A 22,664-nucleotide genomic window follows, 5' to 3' on the forward strand; every position below is an offset into this window, starting at 1 on the left:
TGACGACATGATTAGCCCCATTTTGCAGATGGGGAAACTTGGGCTCAGTGCAATAAAAGATGGATGAGCCTGGGATTGGAGTCCAGGTCTGGCTGACTCTGGCGCCCAGGCCTTAGCCGCCGCCTATGCAGCCTCGCGCTAGAGCAGCCCCCCTCCCAGCCCGCGATGGTCACGCCACCGTGTACCAGGCCTGTGCTGGGCCGCTTCCAGCCCTGCGCGGGGCAGGGGGTGGGAGGGAAGGGTGACCTCCCGCCGCCGCGCCCGCCCCAGAGCCCTCCCCGAGCTGGGCCCCGGCCAGCCCCGCCCCCCGCGGCCGCCCAGATGCAGAGGGCGGGGGAGGCCAGCGATCGGGGATCCAGCCCCTGGGACGGCTGGCGGGGACAAAGGGGGACGAGTCGGGCACCCGCGACGTGCACACACACCTGCCGTGCAGGTGAGACCGCGTCCACCCCACCACTCTGCCTTTCCCTTGACCCTACTGGCCTGGGGCACCCGAGGGGCGGGGCCTGCCGGGGGCGGGGCCAGGGGCGGGGCCAGCCCGAGGGCCGGGCGGCCAGGCGGCGGCGCGGAGGACGCAAGGGCGGCGGGACGCAGGGACGGCGGCGGCCGGAGCGCGCCAGGCGAGTAGGACCCGGGCTTGGGTCGGGCTTCGAGTCGGGTTCGGAGTTCGTGTGCGGTTCCTTCCCCACCTCCAACTCCGGGCACAACCTCGTGGTTCCTTAGGAACCACTGCCTCCAACCTCAACTGTCCCGAACTTTCCCGACTGAGAGCATCTCGGTCTCGCGCCCCTGTCCCCTCCCCATCTTTGACCCTAGCCCCACTTCCCGCTTCCCGCATCTACCTCCATCCCTCCACCGTGCCCTGCCTGTCCCTCTCCCCCACCCCTGCCTCCCCTCTACCTCTCTCCTTCGCGGCATCTCTCCCTCTCTCGGCCCCTGTCCTGCCCTCCCGCCCTTCTGTCCCTCCTCCCGCCCTCTGCGGCGGGGCCAGGCCCCAGGCGGCGGGAAGGCGGCCCGGCGTCCGGCCGGGCTGGGCCTCGGCCTGGCGGCTGGGTCGGCGTGGGGAGCGGCAGCTGTTTGCTATTAGCCTGGGACCCCGCAGGCCCCGCCCCTCCCTGCATGGGGCGGGGTATCCTCGCCCCCAACTTTGGGGCGGAGAGAGGGGCAGAAAAACCCCGGAGATGTCCTGGCTGGCAGGGAGGTGCTTTGGGGAGACCCTGTACCCCTACCCTGAGCTCCCCCACGTGACCCTTCTTGGAGACCCCTGTACCCCTTCCCTGAGCTCCCCACGTGACCCTTCTTGGAGACCCCTGTACCCCTTCCCTGAGCTCCCCACCTGACCCTTCTTGGAGACCCCTGTACCCCTTCCCTGTGAGCTCCCCCACCTGACCCTTCTTGGAGACCCCTATACTCCTACCCTGAGCTCCCCCACCTGACCCTTCTTGGAGATCCCTAACCCCTTCCCTGAGCTCCCCTACCTGACCCTTCTTTCCCCTCCTGTTCTCCCAGGAGTCCTTCCACCCACATGCTACCACCCCACACTCCCAGTGTCTCTTTCTTTGGCCATGGAAGGTGGTCAGATAATTGGAGACCTGCAGACCTCCATGTCTGGGAAATGGGTAGAGGGCCGTGGAGTCTGCAGGGAGTGGCTTGGTGGGTTCTAGTTGATTGGCTTTTCCATTGCCCAAGTGACCCGAACAAGTCGATGCACTTTTCTGCCCCCTTAGGTTCTCCATCTGTAAGCCAGAGAAATAACTACCCACCTTGACTATTGTTATAGTGTTGATGGTATTTGCTACACCTACTGGGTGTACCTGCTCCCCCTGCCCCAGGCTATACCAAACCTGCTCCCTGCCTCTAGGTCTCTCCTAAGTCCCCAGAAAATGTTTCAGATCAACTTCCTGTTGCTCATGGGGGTGAGGCTGCAGGCAGATGGAAAAACTGGTGACCGTGCATTCCAGGTGTGGAAAGCCAGTGAAGCGAGGACAGAGACGTGGAGAGACAGGCAAAGAGAAGTGGAGAGACTGAGAGACAGAGAGGTGGAGAGACAGGCAGAGAAGAGTGGAAAGAGAAAGACGTGGAGAGAGACTAAGCAAGACAGGACAAGAAGACATACTCAGCTGTCCCTGGAACCCCAACCCCGCCTTCATGCCCAACAGGTGCCCCACTTGGTCCATCTTCACAGGTACCCATTGCCCAGGTACCCTCATGCCAGAAAGGGTTCACTTTCTTTGTGGGATGAGCTATGGGTTCTGCAGCAAGGTGGCTAGAAGTCAGATTGCAGAAAGGACTGGCCAAGTTCAGTCAGGGTTTGGGGGACAAAAGGGCCCTGGCTAGTCTCCAGGGCTGAGGGGGGTTTAGTGAGAAGCCCTGATTGTTCCTCCCTTTTGCAGCCTCCAGGCGCCCTCTCTTACTTCCTCCCCTCCACCCCATGGCTTCCCGGGCCTCCGCCCCAGCCCTCTATCCCTGCTGCACCCCCAAGCCCGGACACATCCTGGGGGGGCAGGAAGTTCTGTGTAGCCCAGCAGTGAAACTGTTTATTTTTAGAGAAAATTGTTTCCATAAAGGGGAAGGGCTTTGTGCCTCCCACTTTCCCTACCCCCCATCAGGGCTCTCTGCCTTGGGGTCGCCTAGGGGTCCACTACCCCTGTGTGGCTTCTTAGATCCTTGCAGGAAGACTGTCCCCCGTTAGCGCCCCAGCCTGTCTTAGCCCCCAATTTTTTCTGTGGCCAGCTCCAGGCCTGGGCTAAGGAGAGGGGGTTCAGGAAGGGTGGGGCTGTCAGGCCTGGGGCCCCCGGCCCTGGTGCGTGTGGAGGCAGGGCTGTGGGAACAGCTGGAGCCTGTCCAGGGGCTGGACAGATGTGCACGCAGGCCTTAGGTTTGGTTTCTTTGTTCCGGGCCTTTCCTTGGCTTGGCAGGGTGTGTGCATATGAGAGGGTCCCAGACCTGGGTGGGGCCACTGTGTGGCCACATTCCCCTCCCCCTGCAGACTGACTCCTCCTGACCCGTTCCACCACCCCCTCTCCCCAGGTAACGTTCAGCCAGTGCTGCAGGCAGTCTGACTCACTGTCCCCCAAGTGACTCCTGAGGAACAACTGCAGACAAGAAGATGGCCCAAGTCCTGCATGTGCCCGCCCCTTTCCCAGGTCAGGGGTCTGGGGGGGAGGGGGAAGGGCCCTGCCCTGGGAGTTCTGGCCAGGGCTTTGCCCTGAGGGCCGAGGGGGAGGCCACAGCCCAGCCCTGGGAGGACTTGAAGGAGACAGAATCTTGCTGGGACGAAGGGGTAACCCAAGGGGGAGATAGGGACCTGTCCTGGGAGGCTGTTGGGGGACATGGTGCAGCACTGGGGTCCTGGGCAGGAGAAGTACAGCCCTGCCGTGGCCGGGGGATCTGAAGGAAGGAAACTTCTCGCTGGGAAGGGGTTTAGTTTGAAGGGGCCAGAAATCCCTGTGCTGGGGGACTTGGGAGGCACAAGACAGGGTCAGCACAGAGAGTCAGAGTGGGACACCCTTTCCTTCTGGGGGTGGGCCCCGCTGTCCTGGGAGAGTGTGGGGAAGAGACAGCCCTGCTGGGGGACTGAGAGGGAGGCAGTCCGGGCCCTCTGTCTCAGGGCAGGCAGGAGGACGCCCAGTCTCCAGGGAGCTCAGCCTTGCCCTGGGAGGCCTGAGGGTGACCTGGAGTCGGTGTGGAATACCAGGTGGGCTCCAGCCTTCAGGCACATGGAACCTGGCCTGCCTGGGCCCAGGCAGAGGGACAGCGGTGCTTAGAGGTGCTGGCCTCTCTCTCCACCCCAGGGACCCCGGGCCCAGCCTCCCCGCCTGCCTTCCCCGCCAAGGAGCCTGACCCACCCTACTCAGTGGAGACCCCCTACGGCTACCGCCTGGACCTGGACTTTCTCAAGTACGTGGACGACATCGAGAAGGGCCACACGCTGCGGCGGGTGGCTGTGCAGCGCCGTCCCCGTCTGGGCTCCTTGCCGCGAGGCCCTGCCTCCTGGTGGACGTCCACCGAGTCGCTGTGCTCCAACGCCAGCGGGGACAGCCGCCACTCGGCCTACTCCTACTGCGGCCGGGGCTTCTACCCGCAGTACGGCGCCCTGGAGACGCGCTCCGGCTTCAACCCGCGCGTGGAGCGCACGCTGCTGGACGCCCGGCGCCGCCTGGAGGACCAGGCGGCCGCGCCCCCCGGCCTGGGCTCCCTGACGCCCAGCGCTGCCGGTTCCACGGGCTCCCTGGTGGGCGTGGGGCTGCCACCGCCCACGCCTCGAAGCTCGGGACTGTCCACGCCGGTGCCGCCCAGCGCCGGGCACCTGGCCCACGTGCGGGAGCAGATGGCCGGTGCCCTGCGGAAGCTGAGGCAGCTGGAGGAGCAGGTGAAGCTGATCCCTGTGCTGCAGGTGAAGCTGTCGGTGCTGCAGGAGGAGAAGCGGCAGCTCACAGTGCAGCTCAAGAGCCAGAAGTTCCTGGGCCACCCCACCGGGAGCCGTAGCCGCAGCGAGCTCTGCCTGGACCTCCCGGAGCCGCCCGACGACCCGGCGGCGCTCGAGACCCGGAGTGTGGGCACCTGGGTCCGCGAGCGGGACTTGGGCGTGCCCGACGGGGAGGCGGCGCTGAATGCCAAGATCGCCGTGTTGGAGACCCAGCTCAAAAAGGCCTTGCAGGAGCTGCAGGCAGCCCAGGCCAGTCAGGCCGAGCCCCAGCCCCAGGCCTGGCCCCCGCCCGACAGCCCAATCCGAGTGGACACGGTCCGGGTGGTGGAAGGGCCGAGGGAGGTGGAGGTGGCGGCCAGCACAGCTGCTGGGGCCCCTGCACAGAGAGCGCAGAGCCTGGAGCCTTACGGAGTGGGGCTGAGGGCCCTGGCGACATCAGGAGGGGCAGAGAACCCCCCTGTGTTCCGCAGCCACGAGGTGGTGGAGACCATGTGCCCAGTGCCCACTGCGTCCACTAGCAACGTCCACGTGGTCAAGAAGATCAGCATCACAGAGCGGAGCTGCGAAGGGGCGGCAGGTGAGTGCGGCGGGGGGAGGGGAAAGTCTGTGGATTGTCTTTCTCTCCACTGCTCATCCTGCACCCTGGGAGTGGCAGGGCCCAGCCTTTCACCAGCCGCATCATCCAGCTCTCAGAGCCTCTGTCTTTTCATCCACAAACAAGTGAGCCACTGACCTAAGGGCTGTAGAGACCATGTGGAGAAATTGGGTGTCTAGCGTGGGACCTTCTGCATAGCTCATAGTAAAGTTCAGAACAGGAGTTATCTGGAGGAGGCTCTGTGTAAGTCTGTCGGTTAGCTGGGCAGAAACCCTCCTTGTGTATTCAGTAAGCGGCGGGAATCAATCTCTGGTACAGGAAACAGGTTGTTCATATAACCGGCAGCCTCAGGTTTAGCTGGATCCAAGTGCTCAGATGCCATCAGGAATCTGTAAGTTAATGTCATTCTCCTTCCTACCCTGGAGATGGGCAGAGGAAGGTGGCCCCATCACTCCAGGGCTTTTTCCTTCCAGCTCAGTGGAAAGGGAGCCCTTTAGTCTAAATAGTACCAGTCGAAGTCCCAGGAGTGGCCTTCATTGACTGAGCCAGTCACTGCACCCTTCATTGCCTATTCCTGGATCCTGAAGGAAGAGAAGCCCCACCCAGGCTCTGTGGCCTTTAAGAGAGGAAGGGGGTGCTCCAGAAGAAGGGCTGAATCTTTATGCCAGGAAAGTGGGTGCAGGGTGTGCAGAACATCAGCTGCCCAGGCACTGCTGCCCTGAGGGCCCAGGGAGAAGCTACCAGAATGACTCATAATAATGACAGCTGTTCTTTATTGAGTACCCGTTGAGGAGTACTAAATGCTGTGCAAAGTGTTTTACCCAAGGGGGGGGGTCATCTGTGCAGCCAGAGGGCCTGAGTTTAGATTACACTTCCTGCTGTGTGACCTGGGTGAGCAATACCACCTCTCTGGGCCTCAGCTCACCTCTCTGTGAAGTAGCATAGTACTGGTTCCCACCTCTGAAACCCTGGTGAATTCACGTACACAGTAAGTGCTCAATCAGTGCTTCTTGCTGCTTCTGCTAGTAACTTTAGGTCAACCTGTTTATAGCTGGGGAGACTGAGGCTTCACTCGCTTGCCCTGTGTCACACAGCCAGGAAGCAGCTGAGCCGGGATCTGAGCCCAGGCCAGCTTGAACCTGGGGCAGGGCTCCAAGATGGGTCCCAGATTCCCCTCCCGCCTGCAGGGTCAGCTGCCCGGCGCCCAACCAACATCCGGATGGCAGGGACTGAGGGCAGGGACCCAGCTGTGCTTTCTCACTTCCCTGTGTTGTTCCTGGCCAACTCCGGACACCACTCCTCTGTTCCGTGTCCATCCAAACACCCAGCCCTGCGACTCTGGCCTTCAGCCAGCGGTCCCGCCCGGCCCAGCCTCGGAATCTCTGAGAGGCACCCTCCATTCCAGACATGCTTCCCAGGGCAGCCATGGGGCCTCCTGCTTGCAGGACATACAGACACAGCAGTGTCCACCCCCTGTGCAAGCCGCTGTCCCTGAAGGTCCTTCCTGGTGGCTTACTCCACTCCCTCTTGCTGCAGGCAACCTTGGTCTTTGCCTTGCTTGGGTAGAGCTGGAGTACATTCATTCGTCTCGATATCTCATTTAGCAGACCTTTATGGAGAGCCCACTAGGTGCTGGACTGTTGTAGGCACTGGGAATGCAATCGTGAACTAGACAGACAAAAGCCCCTGCAACAAATGAATAAGAGACTGCAGTGATCGGAAATGTCACTTCAGGGAATTCACGTGTTTAAAGCAAAAAAGTAGAGACGTGGAACTGGGGACAGCTAGATAGGGTGGTGGCCTGGGTTCAGCTCTGACTTCCCTGCTCCTGGGTCCCGCAGCATGCTGCGTAAGCCCTCTGTGCCTTAGGTCCTCATCCACAAACTGGGGTCCTGCCAGTCTGTTACTGAAACACTCTGAGCCTTCTGTCACGGCCAAGGGCACGGCTTAGTGATAGAGCAAGGGTTTTACATGTGTGAAGCCCTAGGTTCCCTCCCCAACACCACAAAAAAAGGGGAAAAAAGGTGGGAATCATGTCAAATGGTCAGCAGGGCCCAGGGCATGAGGCAGGGTGCAAGGTCACCTCCAGGCCTTGTGGCATCTCCCAACCAAGATGCAAAGGAGCCAGGTGGGCAGAGGAGTAAAGGAAACAGTGTTCTGGGCAAGGGCCAAGCGGTCAAAGGCCCTGAGGTGAAGAAGGACTCCTCAAAGTGTCGAACGGAACCAGTCACTCCGGCAGCACCGGAGGCTGAGGCAGGAGGATTGCAAGTTCATGGCCAGCCTCAGGAACTTAGTGAGGCCTGACCTCCAAAAATTAAAGTAAAAAGGGTTGGGGACATAGCTCATGGTAGAGCACCCTGGAGTCCATCCCTAGTACTGAAAAAAAAAAAAAGAAAATTATGGCATTCCAGGGTGTTATTTAATGCCTGTTTCATATTTTATTTTATTCCTTTGAATTCACAATGACCCTATGAAGTGTTGATGTTTTAATTCTCATTTTACAGATGAGGAAACCCAGGCCCGGGGAGGTAAAGGAATTTGCCCAGGGTTCTCAAAGCCAACGTTCAAACTTTGTCTTTAGTTTAACATGATCCTCGGAGCATTTTCTCTATTCGTCCAAATTCTTTGGACACACTATTTTTTAAATACTGACACCATTTTTTTTCTCTTTTTCTTTTGTGGTGCTGGGGATGGGACCCAGGGTGTTGAGTGTGCTAGGTAAGTGGTCTACCACTGAGCTACAGCCCCCCAAAACAATCAATTATTGATTAATTGATTGATTGATTGATACTGGGGATTGAACCCACAGGCAGTTTACCACTGAGCCACATCCCCAGCCCTTTTTATTTTTTTGTTTTGAGAAAGGATCTCACTAAGTTCCTTAGGGCCTCAAACTTGTGATCCTCCCGCCTCAGCCTTCCAAGGAGCCCGGATTACAGGTATGCACCATCATGCCTGGCCCAGAATTGATTTTTAAAAATTTAAGTCATTGAACTGCACCAAGTGTGGACAGAGCGCCAGGCCGTGGGCATGTAAAGTAATTCAGTAAAAGACATGAAGGCCCTTGAAAATACCCTTCCTGAAACCTGTCGTAAGCAAAGAGGGTGGACCACGCGAGACGTTCTCCCAGCATTGAGTTGACCTGAGTCTCCAGTTTGCAAGCCACACCCGCTGGTCTCCTGCTTTGCTTTGGTATATTTCTTCTCTGTCCCTTCTGTCCTCCACCGGACAGCTTTGCAACTCTGCAGGCTCTACCTTCTCTGTCTCGTCAGCTCACCCGTCTCCGTCTCGTTTTCCCTGCCTTATTGAGACATTATCAAATATTAAGGAAAAAACCCAAGTGTTAAGTATGGACGCTGAGCCAGTTCAGTGCCTCCTCCTGCCCTCATGGTGCAGAAGCAGCCATCGGTGAGACGTCAAGGAACAGGCGTGCCTGGTGCTGTGTGCACACCTCTGGTCCCGCAGCTGGGGAAGTTGAGGCAGGAGGAGTGCAAGTTCAAGGCCAGCCTGGGCAACTTAGCTAGACCCTTCTCAAGGGATAAAGGAACAAGCTTGGCTGTGCCCCAGCGAAGCTTTACTTGTGCATGCTGAAATTCGATTTTTTAAATATGTTCCACATGTCCTGTAGCATTTATTCTTTTATTTTTTTCCCAAACCACTTAAAAATGTAAAAACTGTCTGGTATGGTGGCACATGCATATAATCCCAAGCAACCCTGGGAGGCTGAGGCAGGAGGATCACCAAGTTCAAGGCCAGCCTCAGCAACTTGGTAAGGCTCTAAGCAACTCAGTGGGACCTGTCTCTAAATAAAATACCAAAAAAGGGGTGGGAGTGGGGCTCAGTAGTTAAGTGCCCCTGGGTTCAATCCCCAGGACCCAAAAAAGAAAAAATAGAAAAGAAAAACTGTGCCCATAGACCACACCTTCCCCATCTCTCCTCTGTGCCATTCAGGTACCCCCACCTCCACCACTTCTTCCCCCCATCTTTTTTTTTTTTTTTCCTAATGTGGTGCTGGGGATTGAGCCTGTGCCTCTCACATGGAATGCAAGTGCTCTGCCGCTCAGCGTCACTTCCATTTTTATTTTGAGACAGGGTCTCGCAGAGTTGCCCAGGCGGGCCTCAAACTTGTGATCCCCCGGCCTCAGTGGCTGGGTCTACAGGCGCATGCCACCCCGCCCGGCCCTCCCCTCCCGTTTGCTATCATTCCTGGTTCTTCACCTTTCAGAAGTTTATTTAGATATTTGGTGTCACTGGAAAATATGCCCTGTGTGTGTTTAATTTCCTTAAATGGTATTGTGTTCAGAAAAACAAAAATCTCTTTCTTATTTTTTTTCCTCCTCTTTTTTCCCCCCTGTGCTGGGGATGGAACCAGGCCTCACGCAGCTTGGCTGCGGCTCTCCCACTGAGCCGTCCCCCACGTCTCCACGTACGCTGGTGGGTTTGTGGGTTTTGTTTTTTTTTCTTGTAGATGGACACAATACCTTTATTTCATTTATATGTGGTTCTGAGGGTGGAACCTAGTGCCTCACACATGCCAGGCAAGTGCTCTGCCCCTGAGCCACCACCCCAGCCCTACACTGGTGTTTTTAAATCTGGTTTGTCACTTTCGAGAAGCTGAGTAGATTTCTGTCCTGGGGGAGTTCCAGCCTTTCCCCATCTCCTCCCCTCATGGTGGGAGCCAGGAGGTAGCTTCCACCTTTGGCTCCTGTGGACGATGCTAGGGCCACTCTCTCCCTGGCCTCCGGGTCCTGTCTGGTGGTCTGTGCCAACGCCCCGTGGGATGCCCTCCGCCGGGCCTGGGCTGCTGCCTGGCTCCCCGTGTCTCCATACGAGGCCCATCCACCTTTCTTGCTTTGCCCGCCTTTTGCTGGTGCAGAGTTCTCGCTCCTTGTTGGAATTTGCATTTCTCTGGTTTCCAGTGCGGCTGAGCATCTCCCTGTGTGTCTAATGAGCCTTCGTCCATTTGTCTAGGAGGAACTTTCAGAGGTTCTTGGCATCATCCAGAATAGGGAGTGGCAGACGATGACCTGTCGCCTGTTTTTGTGGCCCTCAGCTGAGAAATGTTTTTATATTTTTAAGCAATGGAACTGGGCCAGGGTGGAGCCCGGGGACGGAGCACTCGCCTAGTGCCCATGGCCCTGGGTTCCGTCCCCAGCAACGCCTCCCCCCAAAAACTGATGGTGAAACACACAACATAAAATTTATTAGTTGAACCATTTTAAGGGGACTGTTCATTCATGGCCGGGAGCTCGTTCCCACTGTCGTTCAGCCATCCCCACCTCGAGCTCCGGAGCGTTCACCTCTTTCCCCGTTAAACGCTGATCCCCAGCCCCCCAGCCCTGTACCCCGCTCTGCCTACTCTATTTCTGTCTCTCTGGTCTGGTGACTCTGGCACCTCCAGTGAGTGGAGTCTGTCTGCACCTTATGTCTGACCGATTTCACGAGCCTGTGCTTCCGTCTCATCTGTTCTCTCTCCTGTGACTCTAAGTCAGGAGCCCTGAGTCTGGGGCAGAGATGGGGAGTGACAACCATGTGCACATAATCCCAGTGGTTCAGGAGGCTGAGGCAGGAGGATCGCAAATTCAAAGCCAGCCTCAGCAACTTAGCGAGGCCCTAAGCAACTTAGCGAGGCCCTGTTTCTAAATAAAAAAAAAGAAAAAGGGCTGAGGATGTGGCTCAGTGGCCGTGCGCCCCTGGGTTTCAGTGCCCAGCACCAAAATAAAAAATAAACACAAAGGTTGGGAATGACCATCTGCCTCCCCACACATTCCACTTGGCTATACCGTGTGTTTAACGTGGGTTTATTGTCGAGGTTTAAAAGAAAACGAGGCCAGGTGTGTCACTGGGAGGTAGAGCACTTGCCTCGAATGCACGAGGCCCTGGGTTCCATCTTCAATACTGCATAAAAAATAACAATAAATGTTAAACATATAATAAAATAATCGGGGAATTCACGTACACTGGCATTTGCCTCTGACTCCCATGGGAGTGCAAGCCTCGACCACACCCTGGGTCCAACTGTCCCTAGGCCCAGTGTCACCTGCAGCCCCGCCCTCCCACCCTGGCCTGTTCGGGGCCTCTCTCCCTTCTCCGCTACCCTTGAGTGTTGCGTGTGAACTTAAGGAAGTCATACTGCATGTGTCAAGAAGATTGTATCCATTAAGGGAACTTCAAAGCACTGGCCTTCAGCAGCTGTGCCCAGTGGCAGGAAGGGGAAACCCCACACCCCGCGGAAGTGGCAACTCCGAGGCCATGTGTGGCCTGGGGGCCTGAATGGATCCTGAGACAGGGCAGCCTGGCACGGCGGAGGCTGGACGGTCATTCCCTCTCCCGCCTGCTGGGCTGGTGCATTAGCCCCCTGCTGTCACTATCCCAGCTTGGGCGGCAGATGACCCAGGGATTGTGCCTAGGAAGTCACCTTTGTCCTCAACCTACTTAGGAAGCATTTCAACTGTGATAAATACACGTAAAACTTACCAGTTGAACCTTTGTTTCTTTCTTGCAGTGCTGAGGATGGAGCCCAGGGTCTCCTGGGCTTGGCAGGTGCTCCTCCACTGAGCTGCACCTCAGCCCCAAGTCCTAGGTTCCTAATAGCCATTGTGGCCTCACTTTCCTGATGATTAAAGCAATGCCTGCCTAACGTCAAATCAGGGGATCCAACACTCCCATGCTTTAGGCATGTAATGCTTTTTGGGGGGAGGGCGGCACCGGGAATTGAACTCAGGCACTCACTCGACCCCTGAGCCACATCCCCAGCCCATTTTTAAATTTTATTTAGAGACAGAGTCTCACTGAGTTGCTCCGTGCCTTGATTTTTGCTGCGACTGGCTTTGAACTTGTGTTCCTCTTGCCTCAGCCTCCCAAGCCGCTGGGATTACAGGCATGTGTCACTGTGCCTGGCTCATAGATACATTTTGTGGTTTTTTTCCCTTCCTGTAAAAAAAAAAAAAAAAAAAAGTAATAAGGATGGGTATAGCTCAGTGGTTGTGCTCCCCTGGATTCAATCCCCAGTACCAAATAATAAATACAAAGCCTGGGAATGGTCATCTGCCTCCCCACATGTTCCACTTGGCTATCCAGTGTGTTTAATGTGAATTTATTATTAAGGTCTAAAAGAAAAAGTCAGGAGGCCAGGGATGTCACTCAGTGGTAAGAGCACTTGCCCAGCATGCACGAGGCCCTGGGTTCCAGCCCAAAAAAGAAAATAAACAGGGGCGTGGTGGCACACACCTGTAATCCCAGCAGCTAGGGAGGCTGAGAAAGGAGGATCACAGGTTCAAAGCCAGCCTCAGCAGTGGCAAGGTGCTGAGCGACTTAGCAAGGCCTTCTCTCAAAACATAAAAGGGCCGGGGCTGGGGCTCAGTGGCTAAGTGCCCCTGGATTCAGTTCATGGTACCAATAAATAAAGAAGAAAAACTGAACACGAAATGAATTCTAAAACACAATGCTACTTAAAAGGGGACTGGGATGTGGCTCAGTGGTAGACAGCCCCTGAGGTTCAATCCCCACTACCAAAAAAAAAAAAAAGGAGTTTACAGTAATCTGGAAGTAACAAGTATTTCTCCAGGGCTCTTGACATGCTGGGATTGTGGTAAGCCCTTCATGTCACTCTGCCTTCTCTCGTCTGCACAGTGGTGATGCCATGAGGTAAGATGTGTCATCTGCTTGAATACTTCATACAGCATCAGGGCGGGGACTCCCAAGCCAGCCCTGTAGGGCCACAGGGACCCTGTCCCTGATCAGCTGCAGGGCAAGCCACAGACTAGGGTTAGTGTAGGATTTTGCCACCCACTTGCTGGTGACCTTGGAGCTCTTGTCCCAGCCTCACCTCTAAGAGTCGCTATGCCTCAGTTTCCTCCCCTGCCATAGCCTGACCCTCCAGATGACACAATGTAAGACTTAGCCCTTGTGAGAGCACCTGGCTCAGGACATGTGAGTGACAAGCAGCAACTGTCACAACTGTTGTCATTTGCTTGTTGTGACCCTCAGCAGACACCTCATTTCGTGTCCTTCCAGGTCTCTCTCAGGCACCTACAGAGTCCTCGTCCCCGCCAGGGTCTGCAGCAGCCGCCGCCCAGGTGGAGCCCGAGAAGAGCACAGGCCAGGAGCCCACGGGTGACTGCACCAGCAGGGAGCCCACCAGGCAGGTGGCCTCTAGCGAATTGGAGGAGGCCAGGGGTGCAGGTAAGGGGTGGTGGCCATGGAGGGGGACAGGACCAGGGTGACCAGGATGGGTTGAGCTCTTTCTGTGACGCAGTCCTCCCTCTAGGCGGTTCCCTGGCCGGAGTGCGGTCCATCATGAAGCGGAAAGAGGAGCCCGCGGACCCCGAGGCCCGGCGCAGGAGCCTGCAGTTCGTGGGCGTCAACGGCGGGTGAGAGGACCCCCATCCCTCAGCCCTTCCCTTTTTTTCAGTTCATTCATGCAGAAGAAAGAGCATAATAAACACCTTATTCTAAGTCCCCCACTTGGGCTAATCCATTGACTCAAATGACAACAGGTAGATGAGGAGACAGGCCTGAGGAAGCTACGTGTCTAGCAGGGGTAGTGATCCAGGAGACCAGGTATGGTGGTGCACACCTGTAATCCAGTGAGGGAGGCTGAGGCAGGAGGATGGCAAGTTTGAGGCCTGCCTCAGCAATTTAGCAAAGCCTTAAGCAATTGAGCAAGATCATGTTTGAAAATTTAAAAATAAAAAAGGACTGGGGGTGTAGCTCAATGGTAAAGGGCCCCTGGGTTCAATTCTTAGTACCAAAAAACAAAACTCAGTGACCAGGAGTTTGCCCTGGCTCCAGAGCTTGTGGCTGGCCTAGCCCCTGGGAGATGCCGATTCCACTCCCTGCTCTGATGCAGCCTTGATCCAGTGGGGCAGTGGGTCCTGAGAGCAGGTTCCAGGCCGGATGGAGCCTCTGAGGAGGCACTGCTGGCCCTGACCCATAGGAGTCCCAGAAGCAGAGGACAAGTAGGAGCAGGCAAAGTGAAGGGCGGGGTGTGGGAGGGCGCTGCTGATAGAGGCGCCAGCCCAGGCAGGAGGAGGCAGATAGAGAAGCAGGACGCCGAGGCAGCCATGGCCAGTGGGAGCCTCCAGTGCCACCCAGGAGCTTAGGGTGTCCAGGAGCAGCAAGGAGCCCAGAAAGTCCTGTGCAAGGCAGGTGCAGGTCGAGTTGGTGACACCCACGGGGCAGGGGCAGGGGGCATAGAGATAGAAGTTGTAGAGCAGCACCCGGCGTGGCCAGTCACAGCTGCTGTTCCTGCAGCGTGGACGGGATGCCAGCTGCCGTCCCTTCCTGGATGTGCATCTCCTCACCTGCCTTCCTTCCTCCCCAGGTATGAGTCCTCATCGGAAGACTCCAGCACAGCTGAGAACTTCTCAGATAATGACAGCACAGAGAACGAGGCCACAGAGCCCGAAGACAGGGTTCCAAGTGTGGCCTCAGTGCCCCAGCTCAGGCCAGGGACAGCGATGGCCAAGACCAGCCGGCAAGAGTGTCAGTTATCTCGGGAGTCTCAGCATGTACCCACAGCTGAGGGGGCCTCGGGATCCAACTCGGAGGAGGAGATCCGGTCAGTTTTCTGGGTGGGAGAGATTCAGAGAGGGTGAGGACGGTTGAGTCTCTTTCTCAGATCCAGCCAAGCCCTCTGAGAGCCCACCTACCAGTCATGCACACTGTAGTGGGAATTAGCGAACAAGTGCTTTCTCCTGAGCATCCAAAGTTCTGGAGGCCATCAAAGCCTCTTTCTAGCTCCTGGTGTTAGGTTTTAGGAGACAAAAGTCTCTCCTTACCACTCCTCTTCTTTGGGGCATGTACTCTAACACCCATTCTACTTTTTTATGTCTCCTATTTTTTTTTTTTTCCTGATAAAAAATCTGCCCTGAGGAAAGACTTTCTGTTCACTCCTGGCCATTTGGAATGACCCAGCCCACATGTCCACTTTGTCCTGTAACCTGTGTGTTCCCCGTGACCCTGGTGAAGAGGGTCTGCAGTGCCGCCCTTCAGTTGACCCTGGCAGGACTTCATGGGTGCCACAGTGGAGAGCACTCCTCAAGCTTCCCAGCTGGACATGGGGTGGGGACAGGAGTCCAAGGGACCTGGCGCTCAGACCAAGGTCCTCTTGTTCTTTGGCAGGATGGAGCTGAGCCCCGACCTCATCTCGGCCTGCTTGGCCCTGGAGAAGTACCTGGGCAACCCCAACGCCCTCACGGAGCGGGAGCTGGTAGGCTGAGCCCTAAGCAGACCCCCATCCCATCCCACCACTCCTGGCTGCTGCTTGCCCTTGGTGGCCCCCTCCATCTGCCTAGTGAGGACCCTGAGACCCACAGCCGGGGGTCTGGGATGGGTGGGACTTGAGCCGTGGACCCTGGAGACGGGCCAGGGAGGCAGAGGGGGCCCCGGTTCAGTGGTTGCTCTTGCTTCTGCGGCCTGAGGGGAGGGGCTGCCTTGCTCTTGCCCTCGGAGGTGGTCTCCAGGCAGAGGCGGCCTTCTGGGAAGGCATCCCGTGTCTACACCCGCCCTGAGGGTCTTAGTGAGATGGGGTGCTGTCCCTCAGAGCCCTGTGCAGGGTGGGGGGCACCTCAGTTGGCTCCAGGGGCTCCTCTGGGGGGAAGACCTCCCCCATCCGGGCCTTTGTCCCTCTCGCCCCTCCCCCACCTAGAAAGTGGCCTACACCACGGTGCTGCAGGAGTGGCTGCGCCTGGCGTGCCGCAGCGATGCACACCCCGAGCTGGTGCGGCGCCACCTGGTCACCTTCCGGGCCATGTCCGCGCGGCTGCTGGACTACGTGGTCAACATCGCCGACAGCAACGGCAACACGGCGCTGCACTACTCCGTGTCACACGCCAACTTCCCTGTGGTGCGGCAGCTGCTGGACAGCGGTGAGCGCGGGTGGCCCGAAGGGGGCCCAGCCTCCCTGGGGGACACAGCCTCCCCTCTGGTGGAGGAGGCGCATCTCCTTCTGTTCGTAAGGACCCCTCGTCTAGCTGTATGATGGCAGTGGGGACCCCCGGGGCAGGGAGGACTTCCAGGGAGCAATTAGGCAGCGCCTAGACGGAAGGAGGAGAGCGCAGTGGCGCTCAGGGCCGGGAGGGAAGGCGGCTTCCCTTCTGATGGTGGAGGCCTGGCGGTCCCAGGGCTGTCATCCACCAGGTCCCCTCCCCACCATGCAGGTGTCTGCCAGGTGGACAAGCAGAACCGCGCGGGCTACAGCCCCATCATGCTCACCGCCCTGGCCACCCTGAAGACCCAGGATGACATTGAGACTGTCATTCAGCTCTTCCGGCTTGGAGATGTCAACGCCAAAGCCAGCCAGGTAGGTACAGGGGCCCTGGGCCTGCACAGGCCTGGGGAGCTTGGCCCCTTGAGTGAGCCCCCACTGCGTGCCAGGCCCAGCGGTGCCCTCAGCTCCCATTCCGGGGAGCGGCCACTCCACAGGCTCAGAGGGCTGCCTCACTCCTCGAGGTCAGAGTCCAGGAGGTAGGATCTGAACTGTGGTCCAGCTGCAGAGCCCTGCTCTTCATGACCTGCCGTGTGGCCGCAGGGCCTTGGGTTCATCCCTAGCACTGTCCCTCCCCCCAAAAAAAGAAGAGTAGGACAGCCAAGACCCCATGGGATGCTGGGAAGGGGGGATGCAGCAAGTTGGGGCGCTCAGCACAGGAGCACAGGGAAGCCCTGGAAGGTTCTGGAGCCGGGGCCTCGTACCTTTGGTCCCACATGGACTATGACCATGGTCCTTGCCCAGGCGGGGCAGACAGCCCTGATGCTGGCGGTCAGCCACGGGCGAGTGGATGTGGTGAAAGCCCTCCTGACCTGCGAGGCGGACGTCAACGTGCAGGACGATGACGGCTCCACGGCGCTCATGTGTGCCTGTGAGCACGGCCACAAGGAGATCGCGGGGCTGCTGCTGGCTGTGCCCAGCTGTGACATCTCGCTCACCGACCGCGTAAGTGCCCGCCCAGGGGCTCCCCGGGAGGGTGGAGTGTGACCAGGCAGTAGCACAGCAGCGGCTTCTTTGCAGGATGGGAGCACCGCTCTCATGGTGGCCCTGGATGCCGGGCAGAGCGAGATCGCGTCCATGCTGTACTCCCGCATGAACATCAAGTGCTCGGTGAGTCTCAGGCAGGGTGGGAGGTGACAGGTGTATGTGAAGAGTGGGTGGTAGGCCAGGCGCAGTGGCTCACGCCTGTAATCACAGTGACTTGGGAGGCCGAGAGAGGAGGATCACAAGTTTGAGGCAGCCTCTGCAATTTAACCAAACCTGGTCTCAGAAAGGACTGAGGATGTAGTTAAGTATTAAAGCACCTCTGGGTTCAATCCCTGGTACCTTCCCCACAAAATCATAAGGTATGGGAAGCTGAGACAAGAGGATCGCTTGAGACCAGGAGTTCAAGGCCAGTCAGGGCAACATAGCAAGACCGTGTTTCAAACAAAGAAATCGTAAGTCAAACCATAGCTTGAAGACTGTATTTCCTGGGGCTGGGGATGTGGCTCAAGCGGTAGCGCGCTCGCCTGGCATGCGTGCGGCACTGGGTTTGATTCTTGGCACCACATACAAATAAATTAAAAAAAAAATAAAGGTCCATCAACAACTAAAAAAATATTTAAAAAAAAAAAAAAGTGACATTTCAGCCTGTATCTGAAGAAGTGAGGGAGTGAGTCACGTGGCCATCTAAGCACAAGGGGCAGCCATGCAAAGGCCCTGAGGCAGGAATGTGCCTGTGCATTTACGAAGCATCAGGGAGCCCAAGAGGAAGAGGCAAGGGCAGAGTGACGTGGCAGATTGTGGGAGACCAGGGTGGGCCAGAGTGAGGACTTTGGCTTAGACTTCAACATGTCAGCATATTAAAGTCCTAGAAAACCTCACTGAAAAGAAACCTAACTCTGCGTACTCAGCATTTCTTTTATTTGACCACAGAAATCTTGGTTTGTTTTTTTTTCCCCAAATCCTGCCTTAGCTGGGCATGGCAGCACACACTATAATCCCAGTAACTTGGGAGGCAGAGGCAGGAGGATTGCAAGTTTGAGGCCAGCCTAGACACCTGAGCAAGACTCTGTCAGTGGTAGAGTGCCCGCCCAGCAGGCATGAGGCCCTGGGTTCCATGCCCAGAACAGACAGAGGAACTGCCTAAGGGGGCCCAGGGCCGCGACTGCCCAGACAACCGCCCGTCTCCCACTCACCCCAGCTCCCACGGAGCCCCGCCTTCCTACATCCCCACTACCCTTGTGCCCTGTTCAGGGTGTCGGGCCGCGGGGCCTCAGTCCTGTCCCACAGGGAATCGCTGTGGGCCTGCTTCCAACTAGAAGATGGGAGTGACAGGGCCTCTAGTGTCCTAAATGTCCCTGCAGTTTGACCTGTGGCCCTGTCCCCAGAGACCCCTGAGGGACAGACCCTCATCCATCACCTGGACCACTCACTGCGGTATCTTCCACCCTGGCCCCCACTTCCTGGCCTCGCCCTACTCCCCGACCTCCAGCCTGTCCCCCCGTAGCAGCCAGAGGCCACTGTGGACACTGGAGTCAGGGCACCTCTCTCCACTCTCAACAGTCTACGACTCCTGCCTCACTGGAGAAAAGGCCACAGTCCTTCTGGGAGCCCATCAGGCCCTATGCAGCCACCCTTCCCCGCTCCTGCCAGGGTACCCGTATCACAGCTCCTCTGCTTCTGCCCCAGGACCTTCGCACTTACTGTTCCTCCAGCTGCCTCTGCCAGCCTCTGGGATCAGGTCACACACACACACACACACACACACATGCACGCACGCACACACACACGCTCTGCCTGCATCCCCTCCATCTCTTATCCCCAGTGACAGTCCTCCAGCCTTTGTTTCTTCAAGGCATCCCTTATTTGAAGCCAAGAGCTACACCTCCCGCAGGGCAGGCCCACCCACCACATCCACAGGCCAGCCCTAATGTCCACGCCTCAGAAAGGGGATCTGAAATAACACCAAACAAAGAGCACTGGCTTCTCGTTACAGTTCGCCCCGATGTCAGATGACGAGAACCTGGCGTCGTCCTCCGCCGAAGAGTAGCCAAGGGAGGGAGGCCGGAGCCTCCCTTGGGGCCACTGGCCCGCCAGCCGTCCTGTCTCCTCTCTGCCCCTCTCTCCTCCTCGGGCTTCCTCCCACGCCCCCAGGCCCAAGTCTGGAAGGCAAACAGTTTTCCCTCCGCGTCCCCAGGGAGCCCAGGACACGGACGCGCAGGGGACTCCTGCTCCAGTTGGTTTTCCGGCACCCAAGTTCAAAGCAGCGGCCCAGAGCAAAGCTAAACTCTTGTCTAAAGCGGCGCCAGTGGCTGTTGGCTGGGGTGTGGGTTTTATAAAGAACGTTGAGAACAATCAGCCGGCAATTATGGGCGGAGGAGGGGAAAATTTTATATTTTTGAATCATTGTCGGGGGAGGGGCACGATCCTCCTGTGTGTTGCCAAATTTGAAAGTCACTGGAATTGTGTGTGCTCCTGTAATCCTGGATGTCAAGGCACGGTCATCACTCGAGTGGCTTTGCCCACCCCCCGCCTCCCCCACTCGTACTAACTGTCCAGTTATAGCGTCTGTTGCCCCCACTCCAGGTGGCTTTCTAGGGGATATTTCTTCTCTTGCTTCACAGAATAGCTTCCGCCCTGTCACATCACCCCCTGGGCAGAAAGCTGAGCCCTTCTCTCTTGTTGTGTCTGCCAGCATCACTCCCACTCAAGTTGGGGGACTCAGGACCCTGCGGCCTGTGCCCTGGTAGCCTCTGACTTGTAGGTAACCCGTTCACAAGGAGAAATGACCCAGAAATCCATCCCGCCCCTGTACAGAGGCCCTGGCAAATAGCAGTTTCCTAGAAAATCCTTCAGACCTAGAGTTGAAAGAAAAAGATCCAGTTCTCAGAGTGGCTGCTACATCCAGAGCCCAGAACCGTGGTTACAGGGCCCTCCTCTTCCTCCACAGGTCTCCAGAATTTCTCTCCTCAAAGGAGAGAAAACAGGGAATGTGTTTGTTGGCAAAGCATAGGGCAGGCTCCACAAACCCCATGTGTACACAATTAAAAGTTGGCTGCCCCCAGAGGACTCCCAGCAAACTTAAAGAGACAGGCCTCTGCCGAAAACCAAACAAAGGGCAGCTGGATTTTTTTTTTTTTTTCAAACAACCTAGAGACTTTCCGGAGCTGCCTGGAGTAGAGCCTGCTGGAAACAGGGCTCGCCAGAGAGGCTTATGGTTTCCTTCTGGGTCTGTTTTGTCCCCAGAATCTCAATGTGGTTCTCCTTCCTGTTCCTTTCCTCGGGAAGCAGGAAAAAGATCAGGCTTCCAAGCTCTTCAGTGTGCCTTGTTAAGGCCTCCCGAGGCCGTCCTGCCCTCCAGGTCCACAGGGCTTTGAAGCCCCAGCCCAGCAGGACAGAGTGAGCCCCAGGAGCGCACGGGTTCATGAAATAGAGCCGGGAGCTGTCTGCTCACCTAGAGAAGCAGGCTTCTGGGCTTGCTGTAGCCTGGCTTGCTTGGATTTTTGTAGAAGGTCAGTCTATGCTTGGACAAGAAGGCTTGGGCGGTCCAGGACGGGGTGGGTGGGTGGGTGGGTGGGGTGCGTGTGAAACTAGAGAAAACCCCAGGTGAGCGAGCAGGTGCTGTGTCCAAGCTCCCAGAAGCAGCCCTTTGGCCCAGGAGTGCTGACCCCTCCCATCACCCGCATCACTCGGTCATTCCTCTCTGCATGCCCATTGGGCTGCACGGGGTCATGCCCCGTCCCTACCCTCTTCCCGCGTGTATTCCTGAGCTTTAATTTCACTTTCTGACCACGGTACGTCCATAAAGACAGTATTACACTAAATGAAGTATTCTTTTTTGTAATCTCTTTTTTAGAACGTAAAGAATTTAATAAAGCTACAAATAATGTGGATGCGCCTCTGTCTTTGTGTCATTGTAGTTGTCCGTGTGTGGATGGAGCCGGGGCCTTGTGCGTGACAGGCAAGTGCTCAGCCTCAGCCGCGGCCCTGGCCCTTGCTAGGTTTTCTCTCTCTCTCTCTCTCTCTCTCTCTCTTTTTTTTTTTGGATGCCCAGGGGCCCCTAACCCTAAGCCACATTCATACTTGGCCTTTTTAAAATTTTATTTAGAGACAGGTTCTCCCAGAGGCTGGCTTTGAACTCACGTTCCTCTTTCCTACCTCAGCCTCCTGAGCTTCTGGGATTACGTGTGTGCACCGTGGCGCCTGGTCCCCCAGCTCTTCCTTTTTTTTGGCACTGGGTAGTGAATCCAGGGCCACTCAACCACTGAGCCATACCCCCAGCCCTTTTTTGTATCTTTAGAGAAAAGTTCGCACTGAGTTACTTAGGGCCTCGCTGAGTTGCTGAGGCCGGCTTTGAACTCACAATCCTCCTGCCTCAGCCTCCCAAACCCCTGGGATTACAGGCATGGGCCAGCCCTTACTTTTTATTGTTTTAAGTACATACCTTTTGTGCACAAGTTGTACATAAAAGTTGTACATAAAAGTGGCTTCTGCAAACCAGTCACCAGCACCAGGAGAGGAAGTGGAGTGCCCTCAGCTCCCCCGCAGCCCTCCAGCCCCCTCCTCCCAACTGCGATGGGGCTGGAGGTTCCCCTGACTCCTCCACTCCCTTCAGTTTCCCCCTGGGCTGTTCAACCAGGAGACACAGAATGGGTGACTTTCAGAAGTTTTTGGAGGTCCCAAACATTTAACGCAAAGGAGAGCACTTCTAAGTGGAAGGTCCTTGGCTCTTCTCAGTTTCCCAGGACTTTGTGAGCCAAGAAGGGGCCTTTAGGAAATGAAGGATTGTTTCTCACGAGGCCGTTGCCAGGACCGTTTATCATCATCTTTGTTTTCTGTCAGCTCTTACTGAAGACCCTGTCCGCCCCACTGAGTTTCTTTGCTTTTTTTTTTTTTTTTTTTTCTTGTGTGTGTGTGTGTGTGTGTTTCATTTTTGTGGTGCTGCAGATGGAGCCCAGGGCCTCAAGCATGCTGGGCAAGTGCTCTACCAAGAGCTGCACCCCCAGGTCATTATATAGACACATTTTTTTTTTTCGTACTTGGGATTGAACCCAGGGCACTCCACCCCTGAACCACATCCCTAGCTCTTTATTTTTCATTTTGAGACAGTGTCTTGCTAAGATGCCCAGGGTGACCTCTAACTTGTGATCCTCCTACCTCAGCTTTCTGAGTCACTGGGGATTACAGGTGCATGCCACTGTCCCTGGCTCCAGCCCAGAATATTTTTGAAAAATATTTTCCCCTTAGTTGTTGATAGATGTTTATTTTATTTATCTATATGTGGTGTTGAGAGTGGAACCCAGTGCCTTACACGTGCAAGGCAAGTGCGCCACAGTCCCAGCCCCAGAATGTTTTTGATTCTGGTAAAACGTACATGTGATAAAATTGACCATCTTAACCAATTTCTTTTTTGGGGGGCGGTTTCCTGGGATCCAACTCGGGGCCTCACCGGTATGTACTCTACTGCTGAGCTACAGCCTGGCCCCATGAATCTTTTTTTTTTTTTTTTTTTTTAGTTGTAGATGCACACGATACCTTTATTTTATATATTCTTTTTTATGTGGTGCTGAGGATCAAACCCAGTGCCTCTCATGTGCTAGGCAAGCGCTCTGCCACTGAGCCACAGCCCCAGCCCCTTGAACTTTTAAGTGTCCAGTTCAGTGGCA

The 22,664-nt window shown here is 56.5% G+C and overlaps 1 protein-coding gene across 4 annotated transcripts; it reads left to right on the plus strand.

Moving 5' to 3' along the window:
• The first annotated feature begins 329 nt into the window (after window positions 1-329).
• Window positions 330-20,147, plus strand: Kank2 (KN motif and ankyrin repeat domains 2). 4 transcript variants are annotated; one of them, XM_046436739.2, is made up of 14 exons: window positions 330-433; window positions 1,962-2,200; window positions 3,031-3,146; window positions 3,795-5,006; window positions 13,041-13,208; window positions 13,294-13,396; window positions 14,350-14,586; window positions 15,150-15,237; window positions 15,676-15,895; window positions 16,187-16,329; window positions 16,759-16,959; window positions 17,035-17,124; window positions 17,361-17,453; window positions 18,995-20,147. In XM_046436739.2, exons 3-13 carry the CDS (start codon window positions 3,110-3,112, stop codon window positions 17,424-17,426), a joined length of 2,565 nt encoding a protein of 854 aa, XP_046292695.1. In that variant the 5' UTR covers window positions 330-433; window positions 1,962-2,200; window positions 3,031-3,109; the 3' UTR covers window positions 17,427-17,453; window positions 18,995-20,147. The 4 variants fall into 4 exon arrangements, with proteins under 4 accessions (XP_046292695.1, XP_046292694.1, XP_046292696.1 ...); XM_046436738.2 differs by having other exon boundaries at window positions 1,962-2,185; XM_046436740.2 differs by having other exon boundaries at window positions 1,962-2,159.
• The last annotated feature ends 2,517 nt before the right edge of the window (window positions 20,148-22,664 follow it).

The sequence above is a fragment of the Marmota monax genome, unplaced genomic scaffold, assembly GCF_021218885.2.
Source record: "Marmota monax isolate L192 unplaced genomic scaffold, Marmota_monax_Labrador192_F-V1.1 WCK01_AAM20220418_F8-fsc00021, whole genome shotgun sequence".
Classification (NCBI taxonomy): domain Eukaryota; kingdom Metazoa; phylum Chordata; class Mammalia; order Rodentia; family Sciuridae; genus Marmota; species Marmota monax.